The sequence below is a fragment of the Sarcophilus harrisii genome, chromosome 1, assembly GCF_902635505.1.
Source record: "Sarcophilus harrisii chromosome 1, mSarHar1.11, whole genome shotgun sequence".
In the NCBI taxonomy this organism is placed as follows: Eukaryota; Metazoa; Chordata; class Mammalia; order Dasyuromorphia; family Dasyuridae; genus Sarcophilus; species Sarcophilus harrisii.
The window spans coordinates 304,081,019-304,108,775 of NC_045426.1; the positions used below are offsets into that span (position 1 = coordinate 304,081,019).

Below are 27,757 nucleotides of genomic sequence, written 5' to 3' on the forward strand. Positions count from 1 at the left end.
AATTTGTTTTGCTGGAATATGCTTATTTGTTTTGACAGCCATTTTTTAGGTCCAATATGGGAGGTAATGAGAAAGAGCAACTAATTAATTATAAAAATCCGATGAGTATGTGCCTAATAGTGAAATCACCAGGTCAAAGATTATGGACATTTTCACCTTTTTATTTGCATAATTCCAAATTATTTTTCATAATGATTACACTAATTCATAGGGTCTACTCAACAATAGATTTATATGCTTCTCTTTCTATTAATTCCTACAACACTCTACAACTACTCTCATTTTTTCTTATTTTTACTAATTTGTTCAGTATGAGGTCAAATGTAAACTTTTAATTTGGTTTATATTTCTTTTGTTCAGAGTGATTTAGAGAATTTTTTTTTTTTGGCTGAAGCAACTGGAGTTAAGTGACTTGCCCAGGGTCACACAGACAGGAAGTATTAAGTGTCTGAAACCAGATTTGAACTCAGATCCTCCTGACTTCAGGGCTAGTGCTCTATCCACTGTGCCAACTAGCTACCCCGAGCATTTTTTTCATATAGTGGTTAATAATTTGCAATTCTTATTTTGAGAATTGTTCATGTTCTTCAATCAAAACATTTGCAACAGAAGACTTGAGTACCTTGAATAAAAAGACTATTTTTTCATGAAATATTTGTATTATATGAGTGTTTGAGAAGAAAACACAAATACATATGATAGTTGAACAAAAACACACACAGACATGCATCAATTACGTATGTACACACACATACACATAAAGTTTAATGCAGAAATACATCAAACTCAATAGGGAAACAAGTAAAGACAGAGAGAGGGGGAGTTAAGATGGAGGGTAGTACCAATGGAGAATAGCTGCAAAGGAGAATCAACTTCCAGATGCTGAAAGGAAGAATTAAAAAGAAAGAAAAGAAAGATTTGGAAACTAGGGGAGTAACTATCTATTGAGAAATGGCTAATTAAAATGAGGCATATAGATGTAATGGGATGTAATACAGTGAACTCACTGTAGGAAATTCTTTAAAAAGGTAATTTCAAAAAATCCTCGAGACTAAGAATTGATGCAGTAAAAAGAACAAATGGAGAGCCACTTATAAAATGACTACAATGCTAAAGACAAACAACTCTGAAGAACTCTACTCAAAATCCCTAATAGACCTAGGATAGTGGCTTAGATAACTTAGCCACTACTTGGCAAAGAGGTAATATATTCAAAGTACAGAAAGAGACATTCATTTATCTCCCAAACTGAACTAAAAAAAATGACCGTCAAAACAAATAAGCATAGTCCAACAAGACAAACTGGCTATGTCCAAAAATGTTCATCTCAAACTGCATTTTGAGTCTATCATTTTGATTTTCAGTTCCCTGAATTCATGATATATGTGTATTTGTTTTATTTGATTATATCTATGTTTTTAATTAGGCAGGACAAGGGGAAGAGGAGAAGGTTATTAATACTAATATTAAAAAAAGATGACCACTCAAACTTTTTTTTTAAATGTAAAGAGAATAGGAAAAAGTTCAGAAGGAAGTATAGATGAGGAAGACAGTCTTTAAAGTAACATGTAGAAATTATTATAGGCTAGTTTTTGAGAACAAGGGGTATGAAATGGAGAATAAGTTTCACACACATTCCTCTTTTTATATTCTGTTGTAGATAAGGAAATTATATTGTTTTAGTATTCAAGTTCAAAATTTAAAAATCAATTTAAAAAAAATAAATGCTGCATATCCACAACCAAAATCATCTTACTGCTTTTCACTTAAGAGTCTTTCCTGCTGCGAAAACAGATTGTGACTTTTAAATACTTTATAGTTCCTTCAAATGGTGATGTAAAGAAATCCAAAAGCTTATGGTAATTTTCTAGGCATTTTATGTAAAAGCATTAAGAATCAAATAATTCTATTCTGAAAAAGAAAACTCTGAGGATACAAAAGAAATAGGAAGCATGGACCTTTAAGGATTTTATAACTGACTAGAACTCTACTGTTAAGCTGTCCTAAACAGAATACCACCACAGGAGGTACTGAAATATTAGGTAACTCCAATGTCTATTTTCCTTAATATTTAGGAAATACCACCATTTTCTTCTCCCTGTTCTCCTTCCCTTATGCCCTCCAAAGCTAGGGTTGTCTCTTTACTCCACCATGTGTTCTGAAACAAAAACTTATTTAGAAAAAACAACTGCTTCTTTTCACAAATAATCAAATACATAGTGGTCATTTAAAGTAAATGGCTAAGTTATAAAGATGAACTGTTTTCTGAATGAATGAATAAAAAAGCATCTGTTACACATTTACTATGTATTGAACACTGTACTAAATGCTTGAAATATAAAATCAACACCCTGGCTCACATTCCGATTAGAGGAGACACATAAAGAAAAATTTTATTGCAAGGCAGAAAACAAAGCTCTGTGGTCCTTACGATGCATCACCAAATCAAATGACAATGCCAGAGATCCTCTAGGTCTAGGGTATAATAGCAGGACAAATAGGAAGGCCTTACGAGATGGAAAATGCAGTATCAAAACAGAGAGAAATGTCCACTATCTTACCAGAAGAACTATGTAGTGTGAAAGGTTATGTCTGTTCTGGGTGAGCATAACAGTGGAGCCTGACCACTAGGTAGGGAAAAGACCACGTTGATAGGAATAGGGGGGGAAGGAAGGATCAAACAGAATCTGTTCTAGAGGGTTCCTCCAATAAAAAATCTTATTAAACAAAGGGATGTTTGGGCAAATGTTAAGGTGAAATTTAACTATAAACTAGAAAGAAGTTTCAAAGAGAGCATTCCTAAATATTTTGATTTTCTGAACCTTTATGGTCAAAAGCAAGTGATACTACTACTAGGTGATAATATTTTCCTATTACTTTCCTGTCTGCTGGATTTTAAGGCTTAGGAGAAACAAGAAAGTTTAAAGTCAACTCCTCCTATCCCTAATTTCAATAAAATTTTCAAGAAAAGATGGAAAAAAAACAATAAATCATTGAGATGCCACCTTAGATCAGAAGCAGTCATTCAATGTCAAATGGATTGTCTCACCTAAACTGATATTTGACTGAAATGAAATAAACTCTATCAGGTAATTTCTTATACCTCTAAAGAGGTTCATTCAAAGGCTAGATTCTATATTGAGATCTGTGGGTTTGGTCACACAATAGTGAAGGTAGATATAGCAAGAAAGATTTTACCGCATTTTACCAAAGTAGTAGATCATAGAATTATAGAAATAAAAAAAATGAGAAAATACTTTGTTTCACATGATAAGAAAGAAATAATGAAGATAGTAACAGCTGTCTTTTGTTGAATACTTAGGAAAGATTACCTTTTAGAAAACAATAAGTAAACCACCAATGACTACATAGTTATATATATGATTTAAGTTAAAAGAAACATGCATCCCAATAATAAGTGCTTACTTCAATGAATTTCTTTAAAACATCCATTAATATTAATTGCCTCCATGGAATGATTTTTCTAGGAAGAGATTTGAGTACTTTCTAAGAAAAGAAACAATGATCTTACAAAGTAAGATAAAATACTATGAATAATGCAGAGAGTTTCCTAAATCAAATGCTTTAGAATAAGTGCTGATAAGGAAAGAACACTTTACAGAGTGTTCTAGGAATTAATCTACTTTCTTAACACATTTTCTCCTGCAGACAAACATGAATCATAATGATATATGACTGTGCTTAAACCAGGACAAAATAAATTTTTTATTAACAAATCATCAAGGAGTAGGGAGTTCATTTGTACTTTATTTGACACTATTCCTTATTTCCCATAGTGCTTAGTGCTTTACTTTAAATTGAAGTCAACTTTTTAAAAAATTAATATTCATTGACAAGAGAAATGAATTTAAATCAGAATGTATAAACAGTTTCTTAAGAAATTTCTATAGATTTCTACAGAAATCTTAGATTTCCTGATGAATAATTTGTGGTATCTTCTTCTAGTATTCTAACAAATGTTAGGGAAAAGGAGGGAACACGATTTATTAAGTACCTACTGTGTGCCTAATACTGTGCTAAATACTTTATAAATATCTCATTTGATCCTTATAACAATTCTATGAATTAGATGATGTTATGATCTCCATTTTGCAAAGGAAGAAACTGAAGCAGATGAAGGTTAAGTGACGTGGCTAGGTTCACACAAGTGTCTGAAGTTGGATTTGAACTCAGATTTTCCTGAGGCACAGCAATACCTAGTTGCCTAGAGTATATATATATATATATAATTTACTCTGACCAAGTATTTTTCACTTTATATTCAAAATCTACTCTGTGTAATTGAATTTTGGTGAGAAAAATTAAAGTATACTCACTCTACGGGTTCTTTCCACATCACCACATGGCAATCGCTTGACAAAGTCAATCCCAGTTAGAGGTGTTCCAGTTGGAGGTAGCAAGATAGAGGCATCCATCATTAAATATTCCACATTCATGGGCTTAATCTGTTAAAAAGAAATTCAAGTTAAGCATGGAAAAAGAAGGCTACTTAGTAGATTAAGCAGGTCTTCAATACAAATTAAATGCCTCAGGTTAAAACAAAATTCAATAAATGATGCCTTGATCCATCTCAGTAAAGAGTATGCTATAGAAAAAGAAAAATTCCTCATGCTATATTCAATTGCAAAGATAATCTCTTGGCTATTTGTCATCTCCCCACATAAACACATTAAATCCTCTCCATTATAACAGTCAGATAGAAATTTTTTCTGACTTTTCCAGAAGTTCACATTTCCTCCTGTAACTCCCCCATGTCATTCTTTTCTTCTACATGACCTTTTACTTCTTTCTATCCTATCCATTAAGGTTGTCCTCAAGCCCTATCTTCTCCTTGAAGCCTTTGACAATAATTTGAACCTACCTCAGGTTTGCCTTTCTTTGATTTCTTACCACATTGAGCACAATACAATTAGTGTTTAATTGCTCCACGTGTATATTGTTCAAGGGAATACTATTTAAAGGTGGGGACATTTTTTTTTTTTTTAAAATGCAGCAAATTAAGACAACTCTGAGGTACCCCTTCATGCCTCAGCTTGGCTAAGATGACAGGAAAAGATTTTGCTAAATGTAGGAGGGGATATGGGAAAATTGGGACACTAATACATTGTTAGAAGAGTCATTCTAGAGAAGAATTTAAAATTATGCCCAAAGGGCTATCATACTGTATATATCCTTCAATTGAGCAGTATCTGTATCTCAAAGAAATCATAAAAAAGGGAAAAGAACAACAGGTGTAAAATTGTTTGTGGTAGTCCTTTTTGTAGTGGCAAGGAACTGGAAACTGAGTGGATGCCCATCAGTTGGGGAATGGCTGAATAAGTTATGGTATATGAATGTTATGAAATATTATTGTTCTATAAGAAACAAACAGCAGGATAATTTCAGAAAGATCTGCAAAGAGTCACATGAACTGAGGCTAAGTGAAGTGAGTAGCCCCAAGAGAACATTATATACAGCAACAATAAGATCATGTAATGATCAAATGTTTTGGACTTGGCTTTTTTCAACAATGAGATGATTCAAGGCAATTTCAATAGACTTGTGATGGAAAGAGCTATCAGCATTGACAGAGAGAACTATACAAACTGAGTATAGATCAAAGCATAGTATTTTCACCTTTTTTGTTGCTATTGTTTGCTTGTTTTATTTTCTCTCTCTTTCTTTTTTCACCCCTTTGATCTAATTTTTCTTGCATAACATATGTAGAAATATGTTTAGAAAAATTGCATGCTTAACCTATCCTGGATTACTTGCTGCTGACTAGGGGAGAGGGTGGGGAGGGAAAAGGGGAAGAGAAGAGGGAGAAAAATTTGGAACACGAGATTTTGTAAGGGTGGATGATGAAAACTATCTTTGCATATATTTTGAAAAATAAAAAGCTTTTATTAAAAAAAAATGTCTTTGTAATTAGGTCCTTAAAATAAATTCAATTTGCTTCCTCAAAAAAATTAAGAGAAAACAATTAATTTATTCAGCATCATTAGGAGCCTAAGGGATTCTACATAAGCAAGTGATTTTAATGAAAATTTATATAAAATATATCATGAAATATATAAAATATAAAATATTTTCTAGTGTACTAATTGTCTCTAGAAGATACCTAGTCCTTCCTTTCCTATAGCTTTCTCATTCCATTCTATTCTAATTAGTTTTGGATTAGAAAAACCAGAAAATCAAGTTCATCAAGACCTGTATAATAAATAAAAGTTTTGCATTTTAAACAACAAGGTTCAGAGGGAAGGAGTCTAAAGTAAAGTACTTGGCTTAGGGTTGAGGCTTTGGATCAATTGTTTTGGAGTTACATGATGCAGTGAGAGTAGAGCAGTGAATTTAGAATCAGGAATATATCTTAGCTCAAATACCGTCTCAGATATTTCCCTAGCTGTGTGAGCCTAGGCAGGCCATTTAACCTCTGTCTGCCTCATTTTTCTCAACTGTATAATGGAGACAATAATAGCACCTCCCTCTCAAGGTTATTGTGAAAAATATGAGATGATATTTGTAAGACACTTAGCACAGGGCTTAGTATATAATAGATGCTTAATAAATGCTTATTCCCTACAACCTTCCCCTCCTAAACTCAGAAGCTTTTTTTATTTCCCTATTGAGGCTTTCTTCTAACTTTCAAAATTACCACAAGGCTGACTAATAAAAAAAACTATGGACATGACCAGAAAATTTCAATTTTAAAAACATTTGATTAAGTGCTTACTACAGGTTTATAAGGTATTATGTTATATGAGGGGACAAAGAGTCTTCAGGAACAATATATTAGAAATAATGTATAATATATACATAAATGATAAGTAAAAGATGGTAAAGAGAAGGGAGAAATTCACATAAAATGTCATAAGAAAATCTGAAGAAGAGATCATTTTCAGTTAAAGGGACAGCTTCATAGAGAAATGGGAATCAGAAGTGGATATTTCATTATAAGGATTATAATAGGTGGGTTTGTGATAGGACAACTTTCCACACAAGACAGTTACTATCTGGTAAAAAGCAGGGTGATCCACTAGTGCCCAGCTACTAGCTTAGCTGGATGAAGACCTAGTAGCCCAACTTGGTTAGAAAGGGATGGTGGTGCATGAAGAATACTATGTTACAGGGCAAGTCAGGCAGATGGAAAGCCAGACTGCAAAAATTCCAAATGTCCAGCTGTAGAGTTTTTTTTGTCATATAGGCAATGAGAAGCTGAAGAAGTTATTTTGTTTTGAATAAGCAGAGTGACAGTCAAATCCATGCATTATACTCAGATGGCTCCATGACCTCACTAATGTGGGTTTTCACTCCAATAATACTGATCATAACCTATATATGCCTACTGATCTTGTAACTCTTGTTTAAGTCTTCTCCTAAGTTTTCCATTATATTAGAGATCTTCCTCCATTATTCTTCACATTATAAGGCTACCAGTGGCACATACTGTCTGTCCTACTCTGAAGTCTAATTACAATAAAGAGGTGACTGACTCTGATTGATAAAGAGGTAATTGGTTCTTAAAGGTTATGCCAGAAAAATGAAGGCTCTGGCAAATTTTACTAAGCTAAAAAGGCTTTGAGTACAATCCTAATATGAAACAATATCTAAGTAACTAATAACTAAGTAACATAGTATTCTTCATGCACCACCATCTCTTTCTAACCAAGTTGGGCTACTAGCTCTTCATCCAGCTAAGCTAGTAGCTAGGCACTAGTGGATCACCCTGCTTTTTACCAGATAGTAACTGTCTTGTGTGGAAAGTTGTCCTATCACAAACCCACCTATTATAAACCTAGCCAAGAATAGAAAAGCTTATCACCATTAGGCCAGTTATTCAGTGATGGTACAAAATAATTAAAATTATTTGAAGGTTGTGTAATATAAAATTAATTGGAGGTGAGGTACCAGAGCCATGGAAACCAGTTCAGAAATTATTATAGTATTTTAGAAGAGAAAAACAATAAAGGCTTGATTTAGAGTTAGAAATGGTGTCAAACTGAGCTGAGGAGGGATAGATGCAATAGATACTTTGGAGGCAGAACCACAGAATCAGAAAAATGAGTGACTTGTTCGCACATTAGGCTGGGGAAGAGGTAAAAATCATTCCAAAGTGACCCCAAAGTTTTGAGCCAGAGGATGGGAAGAAATAAATATCAACAGACATAGGGAAGTGAGGAGAGAGGAGAAGTTCAGTTTGACCATGAGTTTGAGGCAGGGCATTCTCTTCTATCACACAGATGAAAATGTAAGACTAGAGCTCAGGGCAGACATAAAGACTGAATACACAGATATGAGACTCATCTTTCTAGAGGCTGTATCTTCACTGTCTCCTCCAAAGTACTTATCACTAACCTGAACAAACAGCAGGTACTCAATAAATACCTGACTGATTATAGTTAAGACTGAAGCCTTCTGTAATGCCTCTAAAAGAAGACAATCCATAATTACAGTAACATTTAAATGTTCATCAGAAAATAAGCCTTAACTTTTCAAAAAGTAAAACAGTTTGGCAGAATTTCATTAGAGAAGAAATTATTATAGGATAAGATAAAATGGCAAATAACCACTAAATACATTTCAGTTTAATGGTCAGAATATAATAGTAAACTTTTTCTAAGGGATTAGAAAGAACAGTGAACTGATTGTGACCATCAATGAAAACTGTGAGCAGAAATACACAAACATATACATCTCTATTAAAATGACATGGAACAAGTGGCTGCATCTTTAGAGTTGTTCATAGAAGACATTTTAAAAAGTGAGTTATGCTAATTTATACTTTTTCTTTTGTCAATAAATTAGCTATAATAATTAAAAAAAAAAAAGAACTACCATCATTTTTTTGGGGTGGGGTGGGGTGGGGTTGAGCATTTATTTATTATATTTCTGGCAGTCCTACTTGCAAAAACCTACTCTCACTAATCTGCAACATCAGCAGCACCAAGAACAAATGATAAGGAGGTAAATTAAATTTCCTATAGGGTTAACAAAAAAAGAACGAAATTCCTCAACTAATCTTTAACATGCTGTAAGTTCTCTTTTTGTTACACAATTGTTAAACCTTAAAGGAAATCAGCCAGTTTCTGACATACATGCATTTCTTCATACAGTTTATTACTATGAACTAGTCACTTACTGTCATGCTCCTATATTCATCTTCAAACATATCCAAAAAAATTTCTTCTCCCTTAAAAGAAAAATGACAAGATTATTTTTTTTCCATAAACAAGAAAAGTATTATAAATTCCATTTCATGGCTGTTAAGCCATCTGTTTTTCATTGCTAAGTTCTCGTAAATCATCAGGAACTAAAACACAGATACAGATACACACACACACACACACACACACACACACAAAATCAAATGATATACAAAATCTCACATTTCACCAGTCAACAATTTTTAAAATCCTTTGAAGCAAAATTAAAACAGAAAGGAAGTATTCTTATGAATTACTCTAAGGTGACACCATTGTCCTATACTATCTTTTACATGACTTTAGGAGAGTGTAGGAAGAAAGGAAAGGGAAAAGAAAACTTAAATCCTTTCTTTTGGGTAAGCGGTTAGTAAAAAAACAAACACTACAAATAATTCAAATAAAGTTAATATTCAAATGTTTTCAAAAGATGCCCATTGTAAAATTTGCCAAATTAAACACAGCAAACTCTGTTTATTCATAATGGTTGAGGAATAGGATATTTTGGTTAGCTGAGAATTACTATTTGACCATATGTGGTTTCTCAATCCTTAAAGAATTCTAATGTGATACTAAAATGATAAACATTATCTTAAATATTGTTTAGATCTAAATCTTTCTTTTTCTTTCCTTTTTTTTTTGGGGGGGGGGGGGGGCTGAGACAATTGGGGTTAAGTGACTTGCTCAAGGTCACACAGCTAGGAAGTGTTAAGTGTCAGAAGCCGGATTTGAACTCAGGTTCTCCTGACTTCAGGGTTGGTGCTCTATCTACTACACCACCTAGCTGCCTGCCCCAATCTAAATCTTTCTTAAAATGAATCAGAAGGCACTTTAGAGTTTTCTGATTCTTTAAGGTCATCATTCTAAATAGGAATGCCCATAGTGCTAGACTTTTTAACTTACAGAAGGGTTAGAAGATGGTGCTGAATATTCTATGATATATTGTCTTTAAAAAAAAAATCAAAGTAGTTGGATGGAACCTCAGAGGCCATCTAATAAAAATAAAATAAAATAAAAATTCTCTGTTTAAACAATCTAGTGAGTGGTCAATCAGTCTTTGCTTGAAGAGCTCTCATGAAGAAGAATTTAATACCTCCCCAAGCAGCACATTCCATTTTTGGATGGTTATAATGGTTGGAAGTTTTTCTGCGATCAAGCTTAAAGTTGTCTTTTAACTTCTTCCAATCATAACTCCTAGTTCTGCCCAGTAAAGCTAAATTGAACATGACTAATTCCTTTTCCATGTAATTCCTTTCCATGTTCCTTTAATACCAGAAGGTAATATGTTGCCCCCATGTCTTCTTTTTTGCAGGCTAAACATACCAGTTCTTTCAACCAATCCCAGTAGGCATGAATTCAAGTGCCTTCACAATCTTGGTTAGCCTCCCCATACTAATGTAGTATATTAATGTCCTTCCTAAAATGCAGTGATAAGAATTGAAAACAAAATTCTGTATGTATGAAGACCATGGCAGAGTATAGATAAACTACAATCTCCTTAATGTTCTACACCAGGGCTTCTTAAAACTTTTTTTACTTGTAACTCCTTTTTTGCCAGCAAATTTTTATACAACCTCCAATATATGCATATGTATACAATTCAAACATATACTGATAATCATAATTTTATGATCCCCAATTTACATGACCCCATATGGGGTTGCAACCCATACTTTAAGAACCATTTGCTCTATCCAACACGCCTCTTGATGCAAATTTGTTTTGGCAGCTATATATCACATTGGTGACTCATTTTGACATTAAAATCCCCAGATCCTTTTCAATCACTGTTATCTAGTTACTTTTCTCTCATTTTGTAATGCTGAAATTAATTCTGACTTTAAGTCAAACATAAGACAATAAATGCATTCGTGTTAATTGTATTTTGTTGATTCAGCCGAGCATTCTAGTTAGTAAAAATATTTTTTTGAAGTCTGTCATCAATATGTTACCTTTTCCTCCCAGTTTTATGTCAGAAGTGAATTTGATAAGTACCTATTGCTTATCCTATTGCTTTACTCAAGCCATTGATAAAAGTCTTAAAAGGCACCTAACTCTAGTGTACTTTATTGAAGGCCTCTTACACCTAAGTGACCACAAATATGACCGTCTGGGATGCCAGCTTTTCAACTAGCTTTAAATTTACTTTCATGGACTACCACTGAGACTATATACCTTCATCTTGTTCACAAGAAGAACATGAGAGAGTGAGTCAAATGCTTTGCTGAATCCAAGTAAGTGTATATGTATATATTTATATATATTCATATGTATGTATATATGTATATATACAGAGAATTCCCCTGGTCTTCAGTTCTAGTAATTATATCCAAAATATAATTGTTCTGGCATGACTTGCTCTTCATGAAATTTAACTAGTTCTTTCCAATCATTTTTTTTTCTAGATGTTTATAATCACTCCTTTATAACCACCATCTAAATTTTAGAAGGAATCACGTCAAGTTCAGTGGCTTTCGATCTCATTCCCTCCCCCATTAAAAACAACAACAATAGGCATTTGGACTTCTCGGGGCCTGTGGTACCTTTGCTATTCTCCAGAATGTTTCAAAGATCACTGGCAGTGGATCAATAATCATTTATACCACTATTTTTAGTACCCTGGGATACTGATGATTTGAACACATTGAACAAGGGCAAATTAAATACTACTCTCTTACTATCTCCTTATTTATTTTGGATATTAACTTTTTTTTTTTTTTTTTTTTTTTGCTGACTTAACTGGGGTTAAGTGACTTGCCCAGGATCATACAGCTAGGAAGTGTTAAGAATCTGAGGTCAAATTTGAATTCAGATCCTCCCGATTTCAGGGCTGGTGCTCTATCCATTGCACCACCTAGCTACCCCTATCAAATTTTTTTAATGCTTTTTGTTCTTTGCTTGTTCTTGGAATAGAAAATAGAAGCCTTCAATCCATCATCAGTTATCATTGTCCTATCTATGCTAAATAATAGTTCTATCCTTTCTTGAATTTCAATATAACTTAAAAAAAAAAACCCAATTTTTTGTCATTAGAATTCCTTGTCCATCTCAGCTTAATCTGGGTTTTAATATTCCTGACATTTTTATCAGATTGTCCCACAATCTTGTATTCATCCTTCACTGCCTTTTCCTTGCTTTTCAATCTCAGAACAAATCTAACAATTTTTCTCCCCAAACCCTATTTCAAGATTGTCCTTCTTATGTCCTATCCTATCTCTGTGTCTTCCACAGGGTCTTCTCTGTTATTCAACAGAATGCTCCCGTGTTTATTTCCTCTCTCACTAACCTTCAAATTTCTTTCCCCCTACCTAAAGGGTTGCTTCTCTGTTGCCTGCAAACACTCCTAAGTCTTGCCTACCCTCACATGCACCTACTCATACCCTTAAGTTTTCAGCTAATTTCTCTCTTGCCTAGTTTCTGCTTCATCTCTTCTCTTTGGTTCAATTCTCAAACCTTTTAAATCTGGCTTCCAACTTCATCACTTAATTAATACTGCTCCTTTCCAAGTTATAAGTGATCTCTTAGTTGTAAGATCTGATAGTACTTAATCCTTCTGATGTCTCTTAGAATACGAGACACTTTTGACTATCCTTTTCTCCTAGACACTCTCTTTTGGTGATACTGCTTTCTTTTGGCTCTCTTCTACATTTCTGATTACTTCTCAGTTTTCTTCGATGGATCATACCTTTAAAAAATTTTTACATTTATTTTCAATTATATGTAAAAGATATTTTACATTTTTAAAAAAATTTTGAGTTCCACATTCTTTTCCTTCTTTCTAGCCCCTTTGTGAGAAGACAAGCAATTTGATAATAGGTTATACACATGCAGTAATGCAAAGCCACTCCTTATCACATTCCATCTTCCCCTCTACTATTAAAGTTCTTTCAACCCTCTTTTATGTGAGATAATTTACCTCATTCTACCCCTCCTTTAACCTTTCTTCAAATAAATACCTCTTTCAAATTCATTTTTTTTAAGATATCATCCCATCAGAGTCAACTCCTTTTTGTAACCTCTATTTATATAGATTCCTTCTAACTGTCTTAACGATTAAGCTATTAAGAGTATCATCTTCCCATACAGGAATGTAAACAGTTTAACCTAATTGAATCCTTTATGATTTCTCTGTTTAACTTTTAATACTCCTCTTGAGTCTTGTATCTGAAAGTCAACCTTTCTATTCAGCTGTGATCTTTTCATGAGGAAAGCTTAGAGTCTTCTCTTTCATTAAATGTTCAATTTCCCCCCAAAGAATTATATTGTTTTGATGAGTAGGTGATTCTTAGTTGTAATCCTAATTCTTTTGACCTCTGGAATATCATATTATAAGCTCTCCAGTCTTTCAAATGTGGTAACTGTTAAATCTTATATTATTGTGACTGTAGCTCCAATCATGACTTTCAGGTAGTCAACAAATTCCTAAATTGTCTCTCCTCAATCTAGTTCCAGGTCAGTTGTTTTACCAGTGAAATATTTCATGTTTTCTTCTATTTTTTTTTATTCTTTTGATGACGTTTTATTATTTCTATTTATCTCATGAAGTCATTAATTTCCACTTGTCCAATTCTAATTTTTAAGAAATTACTTTCTTCAGTGAACTTTTATAATTCCTTTTCCATTTGGCCAATTCTGCTTTTTAAGGAATTCTTTAGTGAATTTCTGTAATTTTTTTTTTCACAACTTGGTCAGTTCTGCCTTTTAAAGAGTTGTTCTTTTCAGTGGATTTATGTGCCTCTTTTAGCATTTGGTGTATTCTGTTTTTTAAGGTGTTATTTTCTTCAGGATTTGTTTTTTGGGGATTTTTTTTGTTTTGTTTTGTTTTTTTGGTGCTTCCTTTACCAAGTTGTTGACTCATCTTTTGCATCACTTTCATTTCTTTTCCTATTTTTTCCTCTACTTATCTTACTTGTGTTTTGAAATTCTTTTTTGAGCTTTTCTAGGAACTCTCTTTGGGCCTAAAACCAATTCACTTTTTTCTTTGGATGTAGCAACTTGACTCTGTTGTCTTCTGAGATTGTATTTTAGTCTTCTCTGTCACCACAGTAACTTTCTATGGTAAATTCTTTATTTTATTGTTGCTTTCTCATTTTTCTAGCCTATTTCTTGACTTTTAACTTATTGAGTTGGGTTCTCCTGAGGTAGAGGGGGCTATTTGGATTTTGGTTTTTAGAGCTGGTTTTGGGGAAAAGTCTTTTAAGTTTTCAATTCTTCAAAGATGGTATGTTAAGGAGAGGTGTGGTTACTGCTCTACTGGCCTATACTCTGGTCTGTTAATGATCACAAACATTCTTTTCCACCTTAGAACTATGTCCAGTGTTCCTGCTCCCCTGCAACCAGAGGTTCTGGTGTGCTAGTGCTCCTCCTCGCCTTAGGATTGTGAGTGGGAACTGAGTATGGGAAATGTAACAGAATCCTGCATCTACTATCAGCAAAGGGTTTTCTGTAATCTCCTAACCAAATGTCTAAACACTCGCCCTCACCCTTACCATCTGTGGGCTGAGAACTCCTGAAGCTGCTGCTGCTGCCAATTCAGCTGCCCCCAAGGCTTACAGCTGACTTGTAGCTGTGCTTCACTCTGACTTCAGTGAGGCAGACCTTTTCTGCCAACCTTTTAAAGTTTCTTAGACTGGAAAACTGTTTTACTCCATCCTTTTGTTAGTTTTGTCACTCCAGATTTAGTGTGGAGGTGTTATTTTAAAAATACTTTTTTCCAGAGGGAAATTTGGGAGAGGTCAAGCAGTTCCATGTCTTACTCTACCGTCTAGGCTCTGTCTCTTCTGGATCATTCTTTATGTTCTTTTTACTTGAAAATCTACTGCCGAAGTTTAAATGTTTGAGGAATCAATGGAGTGCTACACATATGTCTGTGTGCACATGGACATTTATTTATTTGCACACATACACACACAAAAATATGTATATATTTACCTTATAAAAATGCCTCACGAGGTGAACACTTTCCTCTCTTGCACCCTATTAAAGAGAGAAAAAAAGCATAAAAGAATCAAATCTAACATGGAAAAAGTTCAGAAAACCGACTGAATTAAAAAAATCTTAGGATACATATCAGAATCGAATAATTGCTGAAAAAAATATTTTAAAATAATTTAAAATTTAAAAAAAATTTTTTTAAAGTTTATTTTAGATTCAAAAAAGAACTTACATTTCCTGAGAAAAAATTTAAGATCTTGCTTTTCTTTGCTAACGTTATCCACTAAATGAAATGGATTACAATGCTAATTGGAAAGCTTATCTCTCTATAGAAGATGGGTCCTTACCTCAAGGCAGGCAAGGTGAACATCCTTTATAATACTGCCATTGTTTGTCATGACTTGCTGCTTTATTAACAAGCAGCTAAGTTCCAAAGTGGCCAGTCTGATTTTTCCATCTATAGAAAATAAAAGATAACTTAGTAAAAAAATTTAAAAGCCTTATTGGCTCATTTGAACAGAAGGTCATTTTCTTCCTACTAATAGTCCACAAAAACTGTAACTGTTCAGTAGATCCAAGCTACCAGGATTCAATGGGAAGAGACGCCAAATCCTAAATACCTCTAAGTACCTTACACAATTATACTGTTCATGTGCCCATTAGCAATTTAATAGTCAATGCTGTAATAATATATATAATCTACAAATGAATTCTCAGACAGAACTAACTATACCTGATTTGAATGTACACCAATGACAATTTAAAATTAGTTGGTAATTCTTAAATACCATTTAATTTGATTTGGGTTTCTCTAATGATTTTCTGGAAGTAACAGGCAAAAGGTAAAAGCCTGAAAGATCCTTTCCCCATTCCCCCAACATTCTGGCTTAGGCCTTGTCTTTTCTCCTTCTATACTATCTCCTGTTCCTCTAAATTCAATTTTCCTCTCTATGCAGATGATTTGCACATTTATATGATCAGTCCTAATTTTCTTCTTGCATTCTAGTTTCACATCATTTACTGCTTTTTTGGATATCTGGCTTCAAATATTCCAAAGGCATCTCAAATTTACTGTGTCTAAATAAGGACTCCTGAACTCTATCATCCTCAAAGCTTTCCTTTTATCAAGAGCATCAGCATCCTCCTAGTCACACAGGCCCACAACGTTGGAGTCATCCTCCATTTTTAAAAGTTACAAAGTTACAAAAGTAAAAAGTTACAAAGAGGAAATTATATACATATTCAATATGGGTATAGAAATCTATCATATCCTCCAGAAAAATAGGAGGGGAATGGAATATGGGAATGAAATATGAAAAAAAGGGCATATCAGGGAAGGGAATAATCCATACCAAAATACTATGGAGGAGGGACAGGGTTAAAGGAGAGAATAAATGGGAGGGAATACAATTACCAATAGCAATTATAAAAAGAATTTTGAAGCAAGTTTTTCTGATAAGGCCTCATTTCTCAAATATAGAGGGAAATGAGTCAAAAGGAAAGTTACCTATATGTACAAATAATATTCATAGCAGCTCTCTTCCCAGGGCAAAAATTGAGGGGATGCCCATCACTTGGGGAATGGCTCAATAAATTGTTATATGTTTGTGATGAGATATTATTGTTCTATGGGCAATGATGAGCAGGATGCTCTCAGAAACAACAACAACAACAACCTGCAAAGTCCTCCATGAACTCAAACAAAGTGAAATGTATTGTATACAAAGTGATAGCAATGCTCTGGGATGACTAGCTGTAAATGACTTTGCTATTCTCAGTAGCATAATCATCCACAACTACTCTGAAGGACTTATGATGAAAAATTCTTTCCATACCCAGAGAAGGAACTGATTGTGTCTGAATACAGATTGAAACATTCTCTCTTTCTTTTTAACTTAATTTTTCTGGAGGGGTTTTCTTTTCATTAGGATGGGAGATCTACGTTTTCTTTCACCACTTGACTTTTATCGAAATGTTTTGCATAACTTCACATGTGGTTCCTTAACTATGGGAGGAGATAGGGAGAGAATCTAGAATTCAAAAATTTAAAAAAAAAAATTTTTTATTTAGAATGTAACTGGGAAAAATATTGAATAAATAATAAAAAGCATAAAGTTAATTAGATCATTCTCCTCTGAACTTCCACACCTAATTCCAGGGGCTCATTAGTTCTGAAATAAAATAAATACTCCTCTTTCATTTAATGCCCTTCATAACTTGATTCATTCCTACCTTTTCCTTTTTTATACATTTTTTCTCCCTTTTCATACAATGATCCAATCACATTAGTGTTTCTCACGCATAATATTTATTCTGCTTTCTCTATGCCATTGATACTGGCTGACCCAATGCCTGGAATATTCTCCCTCTTTACCTTCACTTCTTAGTTTATCTGACTTAAAGACTTTAACTCCCACCTTCCACAAGAAACCTTTTCCCAGCTTATTCATTTGCTACCTTCTCTGTATGAATCTTATAGCCATATCTAATGATTAACATGTTTGTCTCCCTTTAGATTTCAAACTCCTTCAAGATAAGGATTGTAGTTCTGCCACTGTATCCTTAATGCTTATGATAGGGTCTGGTCCATAATAAGAATTTAAGAAGCGTTGATTGATCTGGGGCACTAAGAGAAACAGTCCTATCCCTCTCAGAGCCTGAGCTCCCTTTCTACTAATAAATATTTAGATCTATAAATTACAATCTATCCACTGTGGCTATGAGGTATAAATCCTCAAGGACATTACAAAACAAACATGAAAATGGAAAATAACTATGACTGAAACAAACTGGAAATGATATGGCTAAAAACCACTATGACCTTCTGTGTTGCCACTACTATAATTGATTAGACATTATTTTCCATTCACAATTTAAAAACGATCATTAATTATATAATTTAAGTAGTATGATCTCCCTTGGGACTCCAATTATTTAATATTTTTGCATATTAGTTAAAAGAGAGAGAGTACGCAGTAAAACTGTCCAAGTTTACAGACAGTTTGAAGATCTTCCAAAAAATCAAATGTCAACATGAATAACTGAAAGTTCTACAAGATTTTCTGAATGTGAGAAATGGTAGGTAAGATTTAATTTGGGCAGTGTGAGGTAATGTGTCCAGATAAAAATAATCTGATATTATCCTTATGAAACTATAAACTCAGGTCAAATATAACAGAAAAAGAGAGTTAAGAGTCAGTCATAAAAAAAAATCACAGAATTTTGTAGGTTTCAAGAGACTTCAGAGACAAACTAGTCCATCTTTCTCATTTTTAAAGATGAAGAAACTAAAGCTCAACAAAGTAGTGACTTGTCCAGGGTCAAAGAAAAGAGGTTAATGCCAAAGCCAAAGCCAAGGCGTTAGCCCTGCTCTCTTGTTATTGCTCTACTCTGCCTCACTAAGTGTTGCCACATAACAGCCCATTGTGCTGCTCTCATTGAGTGAGATAACAGAAGAGAGAGAATATTATCCTATTGCAGGACATTTACAATGGACTACTAAGCATGAAGAAAGGGCAAATCTGATGAAATGTGCCCTCCAGGGAGCCAACAAATGGAACTTCCTGGCAAAAGTTCAACTGCTTTTACTGACAAGGTAACTTTCTTCTGATAAAGGTGCTGTTGCATATTGACTTAGGAAACTACAAATTATCATTATCTATATTGTATTATATTTTTATTCATTTTGTTAAACATTTCCCAATTACACTGATACATGTTTGATTAGTATGATACACTATAACATAGTACAAGTCATCAGTTATTTTAAAATACACAAAAATTTTGTAGAATCTATAACCAGAATTGAGGGAAATAGTTATTCAGTTATCTCGATTTGGTTTAAAATATTACTGAATATCTTATTCCCTATTTCATTCTAATTATCTCCTTTTCTATGGAGAAATGATTCTTAAGAATCATTCCTTACTAGTTTCACTAGGTTCTTTCTTTCTTCCCATACTGTACAAAATGGAACCAGTAATGTCAGTCCATTTTGACACTAGAGAGTCAAAAACCTGGGCCTAGGTCTACTCCTCAGTTTTTCTTTGAAACTTTTCTTACAATAGCCTAAAGGCATGAATTAGCCTCTTTGCTGATGGCTTATAGTCTACTTTCCAGGCTTCCATTTGTTCATTCCACAAGTATGCACTGAATGCTTAGTATATGCAAGCTGTTGTGAGGGAAATAAAATAAAGAGTAACACAAATAAGACTGTTTTCTTTCCTTATAGCTTTCTTTCATTACCCACTGTGTAATGGCATCAATGTATCATTAATCCTACTTACTAACTTTTTGAGTGAGTTTTATTCTACAGCTTTTCATCTCAGCCTAAATTTCTCTAAGGTTTTCCGTTTTCTATTTTCTTTTGCTCTAAAAGTTCCAAACTCCACTCTTAACTCTTTTTCCAGCTATCACCATCATGTATATACAATTTTTTTGTGTGTGTGCTGGATTATCACATCCTCATTTGTGAATCATTTTTCTAAGCCTTCAAAATGCCCTGTACTTCATTTGTACTTATTTAATTTTAATTTCTCTGACCCAATTCACACATAACTTTTGGTGAAGCATTTTGGTTGGTTTAAAAACACTAAGAACCCACCACTAAATGATTATCCTTTTCAAAGGAAATTAAAATAAAATTTATTATAGTAAGGGAAAAAAACCATCACCAAAAAAGACACAAAGTTATATTTTCCTAGGTCATGGTGATAACAGTAGATAAAAGCCATCTGGGAACATTTTATCAAATAATTAGGATTATACCTTACATTAATAACCACTTTAAAATAAGTGTTTTCACATTCATTTTCTCATTTGACTTTTAACAGTATTTTTTATAGTATTTTCACCTTTTTTATTAGTTTGCTTGTTTTTTTTTTTCATTTTTTCCCCTTTTATTCTAATTTTTCTTGTGCAGCATGATAAATGTCTAAATATGTTTAGAAGATTGGTTTATCTGTCAATCCTCTTGCCAAGGGGAAGTTGGGAAGGGGAAGTAAGGGGAAAGGAAGGAGAAAAATTTGGAACATAAGATTTTGCAAGGGTGAATGTTGAAAACTACCTTTGCATGTGTTTTGAAAAATAATAAAGAAATTGAAAAGAAAATTACAAAATATTTAAGATGCACTTACCAGGCTGAGCAGCATAGTTCATTATCCGGATAAGTCTTTCAGCAAGTAAGTGATTATAGGAGGTCTTCTCAACTTCAGTCTGCACTGGAAGCTGAATTCTATCCAACTTCTCTGGATCAATTCCTAAAATGAAAATAAACAAACAATATAAAACATGAAAAAAATATTTTTATCAGAAGATTTGCTCACCTAAGAAAGAAAAACCAATAGATAACAAAAGGAAACTATATTGTAACTAAATTTTCCACCATTCAATGTAGATATCATTTCACAAAGGCTTATATAATGTTCATTATTAGAAATATGCAACTTCAACAAACTTTTGACATGCATTTCAGATAATTTAGAGGACAGGGAGAAAGAACATATATTGGGAAAACAAACAACTCTAAAAATTTATTGTCTCTGTTCCAATGAAATATTTAAATAAATAGCTATTTAAATCTTAAAACTGGAAGGGAAAGGGTAGAACAAAAGAGAAATGTCACTGCTTGGAACATCTGAAATATTAGCCTTTGAAATCTAGATGACGTTTCTTTAGAAACTTGACCCAAGAGCTGAAAACTGAACTGGACAACTTATTGTCTGATTTCTAAGTAAAAGCAATATGCACATTAACATAACAAACCCTAACAATATCTTATTTTATTGAATTTCTTCCAACAGTGAATGTAAGTTGTTAAATAATTCCATGAAGATGACATTTTTTGACACATTACCTTCTAAATACTTTTAATAACTCCTGTCACATACAACAATAAAAACACCTATTCTTAAAAAACTGCATTTTAATGAAAATTAATCTTCTCTAGAGTACATCTTTTTTTTTTAATACAAACATTATTCATACTACAATGGAAAAGTACTGATTTTGTTTCCTGGTTGTATTTTACTTGGGAAAAAAGAAACTAAAAAATCATTTTGATTGCAATTTTTATTGTTACCTACATATTTCAACAACAGTATACTCTTTTTCTCTTTGAAAGAGTAAATAATTTTTGGAAAAGAAAACAGCACCTTACTCCTAAACTCGTCACCTAACATTACAGTCCTTTAATCAAATCTAATGATTTTAAAGAAGAGGGTAGATAGAACACAAGTTGCTGCTTTGCTCTGGAATTTAATGTCACGCCATAAAACAAATTGAAAGACAAAAATTTAGGTAAATTTCTCCACCGAATTATATATGTTTATTATTTCTCTTTCCTCTTTTCCTCCTTTTTTTTCCCCCCACACTAATAAGAAACATATAGGGGTCCATTCTGACAGGAACAAAACATTTTACTTTCAGTAGTTATTCTAATCTTCCTGAATCTGATATATTACTTTCTGTAATGAAGAATCCCAACTCAAGAAAGATAAAATTTAAAAATGAAGGAAGAGGAAAAACAAAAATATTAATTCAAAAGCTGTAAAAACTATAACTACTTATTGACATTTATTCTGTCCTTCTGTTTAATGATATCTTTTAAAAATAATTTACAGATATTTCACAGACTTCTAAAGGATATCATCATATCCAAAAGTTTAAAATTGAACAGTTCAGTCCAATATCCTGAAACAAAATGTTGATTGATAACATATTCAAATGACATTTTATGTAATTTTCATGAATATTCCTGAATTTAGTGAAATTTGGTTCACGGATATATGGCAAATAGTGAATGGGAACCACAATTCTCAAAATGTTAAATGGCTATAATATTGTTTACATTTAAATGAAAAGAAATATTTTAATTGGAGTGAAATCTTTCATACTTGAAAAAATTTTAAAATATATTTTAGAAACAGTAATTAGGAAAGGTTTTACATATACAAAAAGCCTAAAACAGTCAAATACTCAGGAAAAAAAAAAAAAGAGAAGGAAAAGAAAGATATCTCCAAGCCATAGCTTCTCCCTTCCTTAACTTTATATATATATTCAGACATCAAAAAGACTTTAAAATGTTTAAAATTCTATTGTTCCCTCTAACTATAATATTGATTCCTTGATAAGATGGCTGAATATTTCCAATAAATAATTCTATGTCATATTACATATTTCTCTAACTCTGATTAGTAAAAACAATGTCTCAATTCTTTTATATCCTCTAAAATGAAGAAGACTAGTAATTTTCAAGTAGAGAAAGACAGAGACAGTTGCAAGGGAATTTATATTCTCTGCAGGGCAATATCTTTCATTTTTGAAGTTTATATTAGTACTGAATACACAACAGGTACTTATAATCTTGAACTTCCTGTATTTCCTATGACCTGGACTGGGACAGAAGAGAAGAAGGTAGATAAGTGAATGAGAGGGGAAAGAGTTAGAAGGGGTTAGGGAGAAGGAAGGATTTTTGAAATCTTCCAAACACATGGCATGGCAAGTATTTCCCTTTATACCTATATCTGTCAGATTCTGACCTGAAAAAATAAGTCAGTATGTGATTTGCTTTATCCCAATCTATTACCACAACAATATCATGGGTGAAAGAGACCGATTTAAAAGAACTAAAGGTAGTATTAGTTTGTGAGAAGATTCTTAATCAGCCAATCTCGGTTACTGGTAATTAAATACACTTTCTTATTCTTGGATTTCCTCCCACAAGAGTGACTCTGGAGGCAGAACTATTGGGGTGGCCTCAAATTTTATGAAAATGGACTGATAGACACTCTTGGATAAAAAAATGTACAAACATCTCCCCTTCCACCACTCAAAAAAAGTCACTAAGCATGTTCAAAATATCATTTGCTAGATTATAGATAGTAGATCTGACTCAATTGGGCTGGGGGAGAGCGAGGGGAGGAAACTGAACAAGAAACACTCAAAAGTGTATCTTCAGTTAGGCTAACATTTATAATTGTTAAAAAACAGCCTGCTTCAGAATCTAATCTATATTGAGCTTTATTATGAGTTGTTCATAACTAGAAGGAATGCCTTGGGCAGTAATGAAAGGAAACAACATGGCATCATACATGTACCAGTTATGTGATCTTGGCAAGTCTTTTAACTAAATTTCCAAACTTGATTCATCATCTGGAAAATGAAGATAATAATAACATCTACTTCAAAGGATTGTTGTGATAATATTAAAGTATATTAGGCTTTGCAAACCTTAAAGCACCATATAAATGAGAGAAATTATTATTAGTTGAAATAGTATTTTAACTTGCAAAAATAATACAACCAAAATATTGCCAAGTATTTAAACAAACATTAGATAGCCAGCAATGAGGAGTACTGTAGAGGAAATTGCTATATGAGATATGTTTGGACTACACTAAACTTTATTCCCATTCTGAAATATTCTGTGTAATTTGTACTCTTAGTTTTTCAACATTTTTGAAAAACCAAAGTTCTACTTTATTTTGGCGGCTATCTACTTTTCCCACTCCTCTCACCTATTCCCAGTAATATCACCTTCAAGAAGCTTATTATGTATAGAAAAACACATTATTTCCATAAATAGCTATAACAACAACAAAAAAAAATACATGATAAATATATAAGTGCTACAAGTGCTGGATGAGATCCTAGAAGTAGGATAACATAATAGAAAGAAGAAATGTTAAATATGAAAAAAATACAGAAAAACAGCTTCTATTCTTGCTGTACACCTATACTAGCCTCATTTCCTTTATTTTATTTTCTCTTAGGTAAAATTTCCCACAAAGTGTGCTTGTATATTGTATGGGGGGAGGGGGAGAAGGAGGAAGGGATTGGGTAGGAGGTTGCTTTAAAATAGAAATGCAATAGCTCTGAAGATCACCAGGTTGGTTTATGTAGAAAAGGTTTCTGCCACAAGACACTGATTTTAGGAGACTCCATAAAGGAATGAAAAGACAAATTTTCTATTACAGTCATGAACCAGAATTCATTATGTCACCCTACTGAATCATAACTGGCAAAGCTCTTTTATTCCATCTAACCCTTTTCACTGCTGCATATTCATTTTGATGTAGCCTTTAATCTACTGTTATTTACTGGAAGTCCTAAGCTAACATTCAGTTTTTATTATCATTGCTTTTATGTTTAAATTGTCTCATGATGAAAAATCCATCTCAATGAGAGACCATCTCATTAGGAGAGCTGTGACAGTGGTAAAAATCTAGAATAAAAATCCAGAAGATGAAACAGAAATGACCTTCTGGCGCCTCAAAGAAAAACACCTAACCAAAGCCCTATTCTAAGAGTGGAAATAAAGCATAAGCAAACAACAAATTCTACAAATGAAATGTTGTATCCTTTTAGTGCATAATTCTATTCCAGTAACATTAACACAAAACTTTCTCAAAGAAAACAATGTTTCAAGTAAATTATTAGCAGGAAAGTAAAGAATGAAACAATTTGACTTTTTTTTCTTATTGATATCTGCACTGTCAAATGTTTCTTTTTGTTGCAAAAAGTTTTTAACTGATGGGTACATTAATGGGATTTATCTTCCATAAATATTCAGCTAAATTTTTTAAGTCAAAATGTTAGTCATAGAAAAGAAAAGTCACTAACATATGACCCTGTACTCATAAGGACTACAACAATTAAGTTATTCAAAAGGTTATGGTGACATAACCATTTACCAATTCTGAAAGTGAAGTGACTTGCCTAAGGCAATGTGGCTAATATAGGCATACAGAAAGAATAGAACCTGTTTTTCTGTAATTTTTTCGTATTTAGCATTCCTTCTAATATGCTATCCTACTTCTCAGATCTAATCTAACACTTTGTGTTGTACTCATATCATTTTTTTTTGTCATATTCATTTAAGCAAATGATGAGTTTTTCTATAGATAATAAGCTTCTTAAGGGTACAGAATATCTTGCCCAAGTTTTTTCTTTTACCTAGTTCCCAACATAATGCTCTTCAAATAATGAGATTACCAATCTCAAGGACTACAGCAGATTATTTTCCTATCACTATTCAGGATAGATAGATTGACAGTAAGAGAAAGCATCACTATTTTTATTTTGTTATTTTAAGAAATCTTATTTTGTTTCTGGCGATGTCAATTATTGAAAATAAAAAAAATGACCAAGGCTAACAAAAGTTGATATTTAAAAAAGCAAAAAGCAAAATTTCTAGCAGCCATAAATTAGCCGAGTCATCAAGTGAAGACAATCTTTATTCAAGGGTACAAAAAGGATTGAAAAATGTCATTCCAGAGGCACTTCCTGTGAAAGATGTTTGAAAGAAAAAAGACACTACAAACTTGGAGAAGGGCAAATGTCCCAACTGAATAGCTGGAATCTTGCAAGGATTAAAAGTAGCAAATTAGATTTTATTCCTAGAAAAAATTCTAGGAGTTCTTATTAAAAGAATATTGCAAAGAAGCAAAATGGTTTCACTAAAAATAAGTCATTTTGAAAAGAAGAAAGTATGGGCAAATAGTTCACTTGAAAGCAACATATTGAATGCATTATGTAGTTTTTAAAACAGCATCTTTTGTGTTCTACTTTGTGTATGAAAATGTTTCTAGGTTGTGTCTGCTAAATCAAACAACTCACTTATGTTGGAGTAATGTCTCCTCCATATTGTACTAGTGAAATTATTTTTTAAACTCAACTGTAAATTTGTTCCTATTAAATGTCATCTTAGTGTCAGCTTAACATTCTGGTTTGTCAAGATCTTTTTACATCTTAACTCTAACAATGTGTTAAGAGTTTCAACTTTGTGTACAATCTGATACAACATCCATATCAATTTCTAAAAAACAGACACTTCTGGCACAACTATTTAATATATTTCCATCTGATAAACTGCAGAGGAATCCTCAAATAGACAAAATCCCCTCATTCCCAGATGCCATAAGCAAATGGGATGAGGGACAGGAATTGGACCTATACCTGCACTAGCATAGGAAAATCCCTCTAACAAGGCAGCTTCATATCTAGTCTGAAACTTAAGACTTATAAGTTACCTGGAGCCCAACGGGATGAAGTGATTTGCCCTTTAGTCAGGTTTTTATGGCTTTGAGGTTCTCTTTCAAATCTCTATGCTATGAATAAAAGAATGCTAATCACATTTAAAAAATAGGAAGCACTCTAATCATATAAGGTTCTAGACTTTGACACTAATTCGATCAAAATAGAAATAATACCGATTTTTCTGAAAGATAGAAATCTCAGTTTCACATCCTACATACTCTTTAATAGACATCAGAAACATAAATTAATTACAAAGACCAAAATTATAAAATAATTGATTTTAGCACAAATGCTTAGAAAACACATTAAAACCACCATAAATTTAGTTTTATAGAAAAGTAACCAAAATAACATATGAGCTCAGTTAAAAGGCAACATGGTATATTGGCCATGGAGTCAGAAAGTCTAGGATTCAAGTCTTGCTTCTAATGTATTCTAACTGTGCATCCACAGGCAAATCAGCCTTTCAATGCTTCAGTCAATTCTCTGTGAACCTCAGTTAGAGATGAGTTGCATATTTTTACTGATAGAGATTCCAAGCTTAGAGTTTCTCATACCACTGATATCATAGATCCAAAACCAAAAGAAAAAATGTTTGAAATTTATTTTTAATATTGATGTATTTTTCTGGCATAGATATGTGGAAAACCAAGCTATACATTTCATCTCTCATGAAGTAAAATTCTAAAAACTATAATAATGTTAATTATAAAAGAAATCCCTTAATAAAAGTATCTTTTCTTTCTTTTAAAAATGAAGAAATACAATATTTGAAAATATCCCTAATTATGATTAGGATAATTTTAAATCTTACCTTTATTATGAGACATGGCATATAGAAGACAGAGCACAAAAAGGGCATGATAATCATCTTCAGGACTGTCCAGTGCATTATATACCATATCAAGGAAAGGCCTATGAGAGAATTATGATAGAAGTTAATGATGAATTATTTGATAAATTATTAAATGACTTCAGAAATCCAGTGCCTTTTTGAGGTGATCTCAAAAGTTCTTAAATACCATGTCAACAGAGGACAAGTTATGGCATTTTCTATCATATTGGAAAGGGGATGAGATCAGTTCCTATAAGAAGTAAACATACTTCTTTATATCTCCAGAACTTAACGCAGTGCTTGGTACATAATAAGTGTTAAGTAAATATTTACTGACTGACTGACCAAAGAGACACTCCACAGCTCCCAATTTCTAAGTACCCAGAAATGGAAGCCATGTGCCCCAAGATTCAGGATTTGTGTCCCTCCAGAACAGACCCTCCTTTTGCCTCCAGTGCCTTGAAACTCAGGTAGTAGTCTTTTTGCTTTCATTATTTTCATTCATTGTAAATTTAAAGAAAGCCATCTATTTCAAAATCTTTTCCTTTTCTCTCCCACCACCTCCAAAATACACACTGGCTCTGGAAGGAATTGGAACACTCACTGCTCCCACCTACCATTTGCAAATACTCTCTTTGCTGTAATTAATGAACAACCTCGCTTCTCTGAGGTTCACTCTATCCAAATTATCACCCAATCCAAATTCTGAAGATTATTATTCACTAATCCCAGATCATTATTTTCTTAAAGC

The 27,757-nt window shown here is 32.9% G+C and overlaps 1 protein-coding gene across 7 annotated transcripts in view; it reads right to left on the reverse strand.

Moving 5' to 3' along the window:
• Window positions 1–27,757, reverse strand: part of CLEC16A (C-type lectin domain containing 16A) — a 207,565-nt gene that overhangs the window by 117,023 nt on the left and 62,785 nt on the right. For all 7 annotated transcript variants that reach the window (XM_031944600.1, XM_031944603.1, XM_031944616.1 and 4 more), the window contains 6 exons: window positions 26,986–27,086; window positions 20,270–20,392; window positions 15,482–15,591; window positions 15,132–15,176; window positions 9,140–9,190; window positions 4,338–4,466 (listed from right to left, as the gene is read on the reverse strand). In XM_031944600.1, coding sequence (XP_031800460.1) covers window positions 4,338–4,466; window positions 9,140–9,190; window positions 15,132–15,176; window positions 15,482–15,591; window positions 20,270–20,392; window positions 26,986–27,086 — 559 coding nt within the window. The remainder of the gene's footprint in view (window positions 1–4,337; window positions 4,467–9,139; window positions 9,191–15,131; window positions 15,177–15,481; window positions 15,592–20,269; window positions 20,393–26,985; window positions 27,087–27,757) is intronic.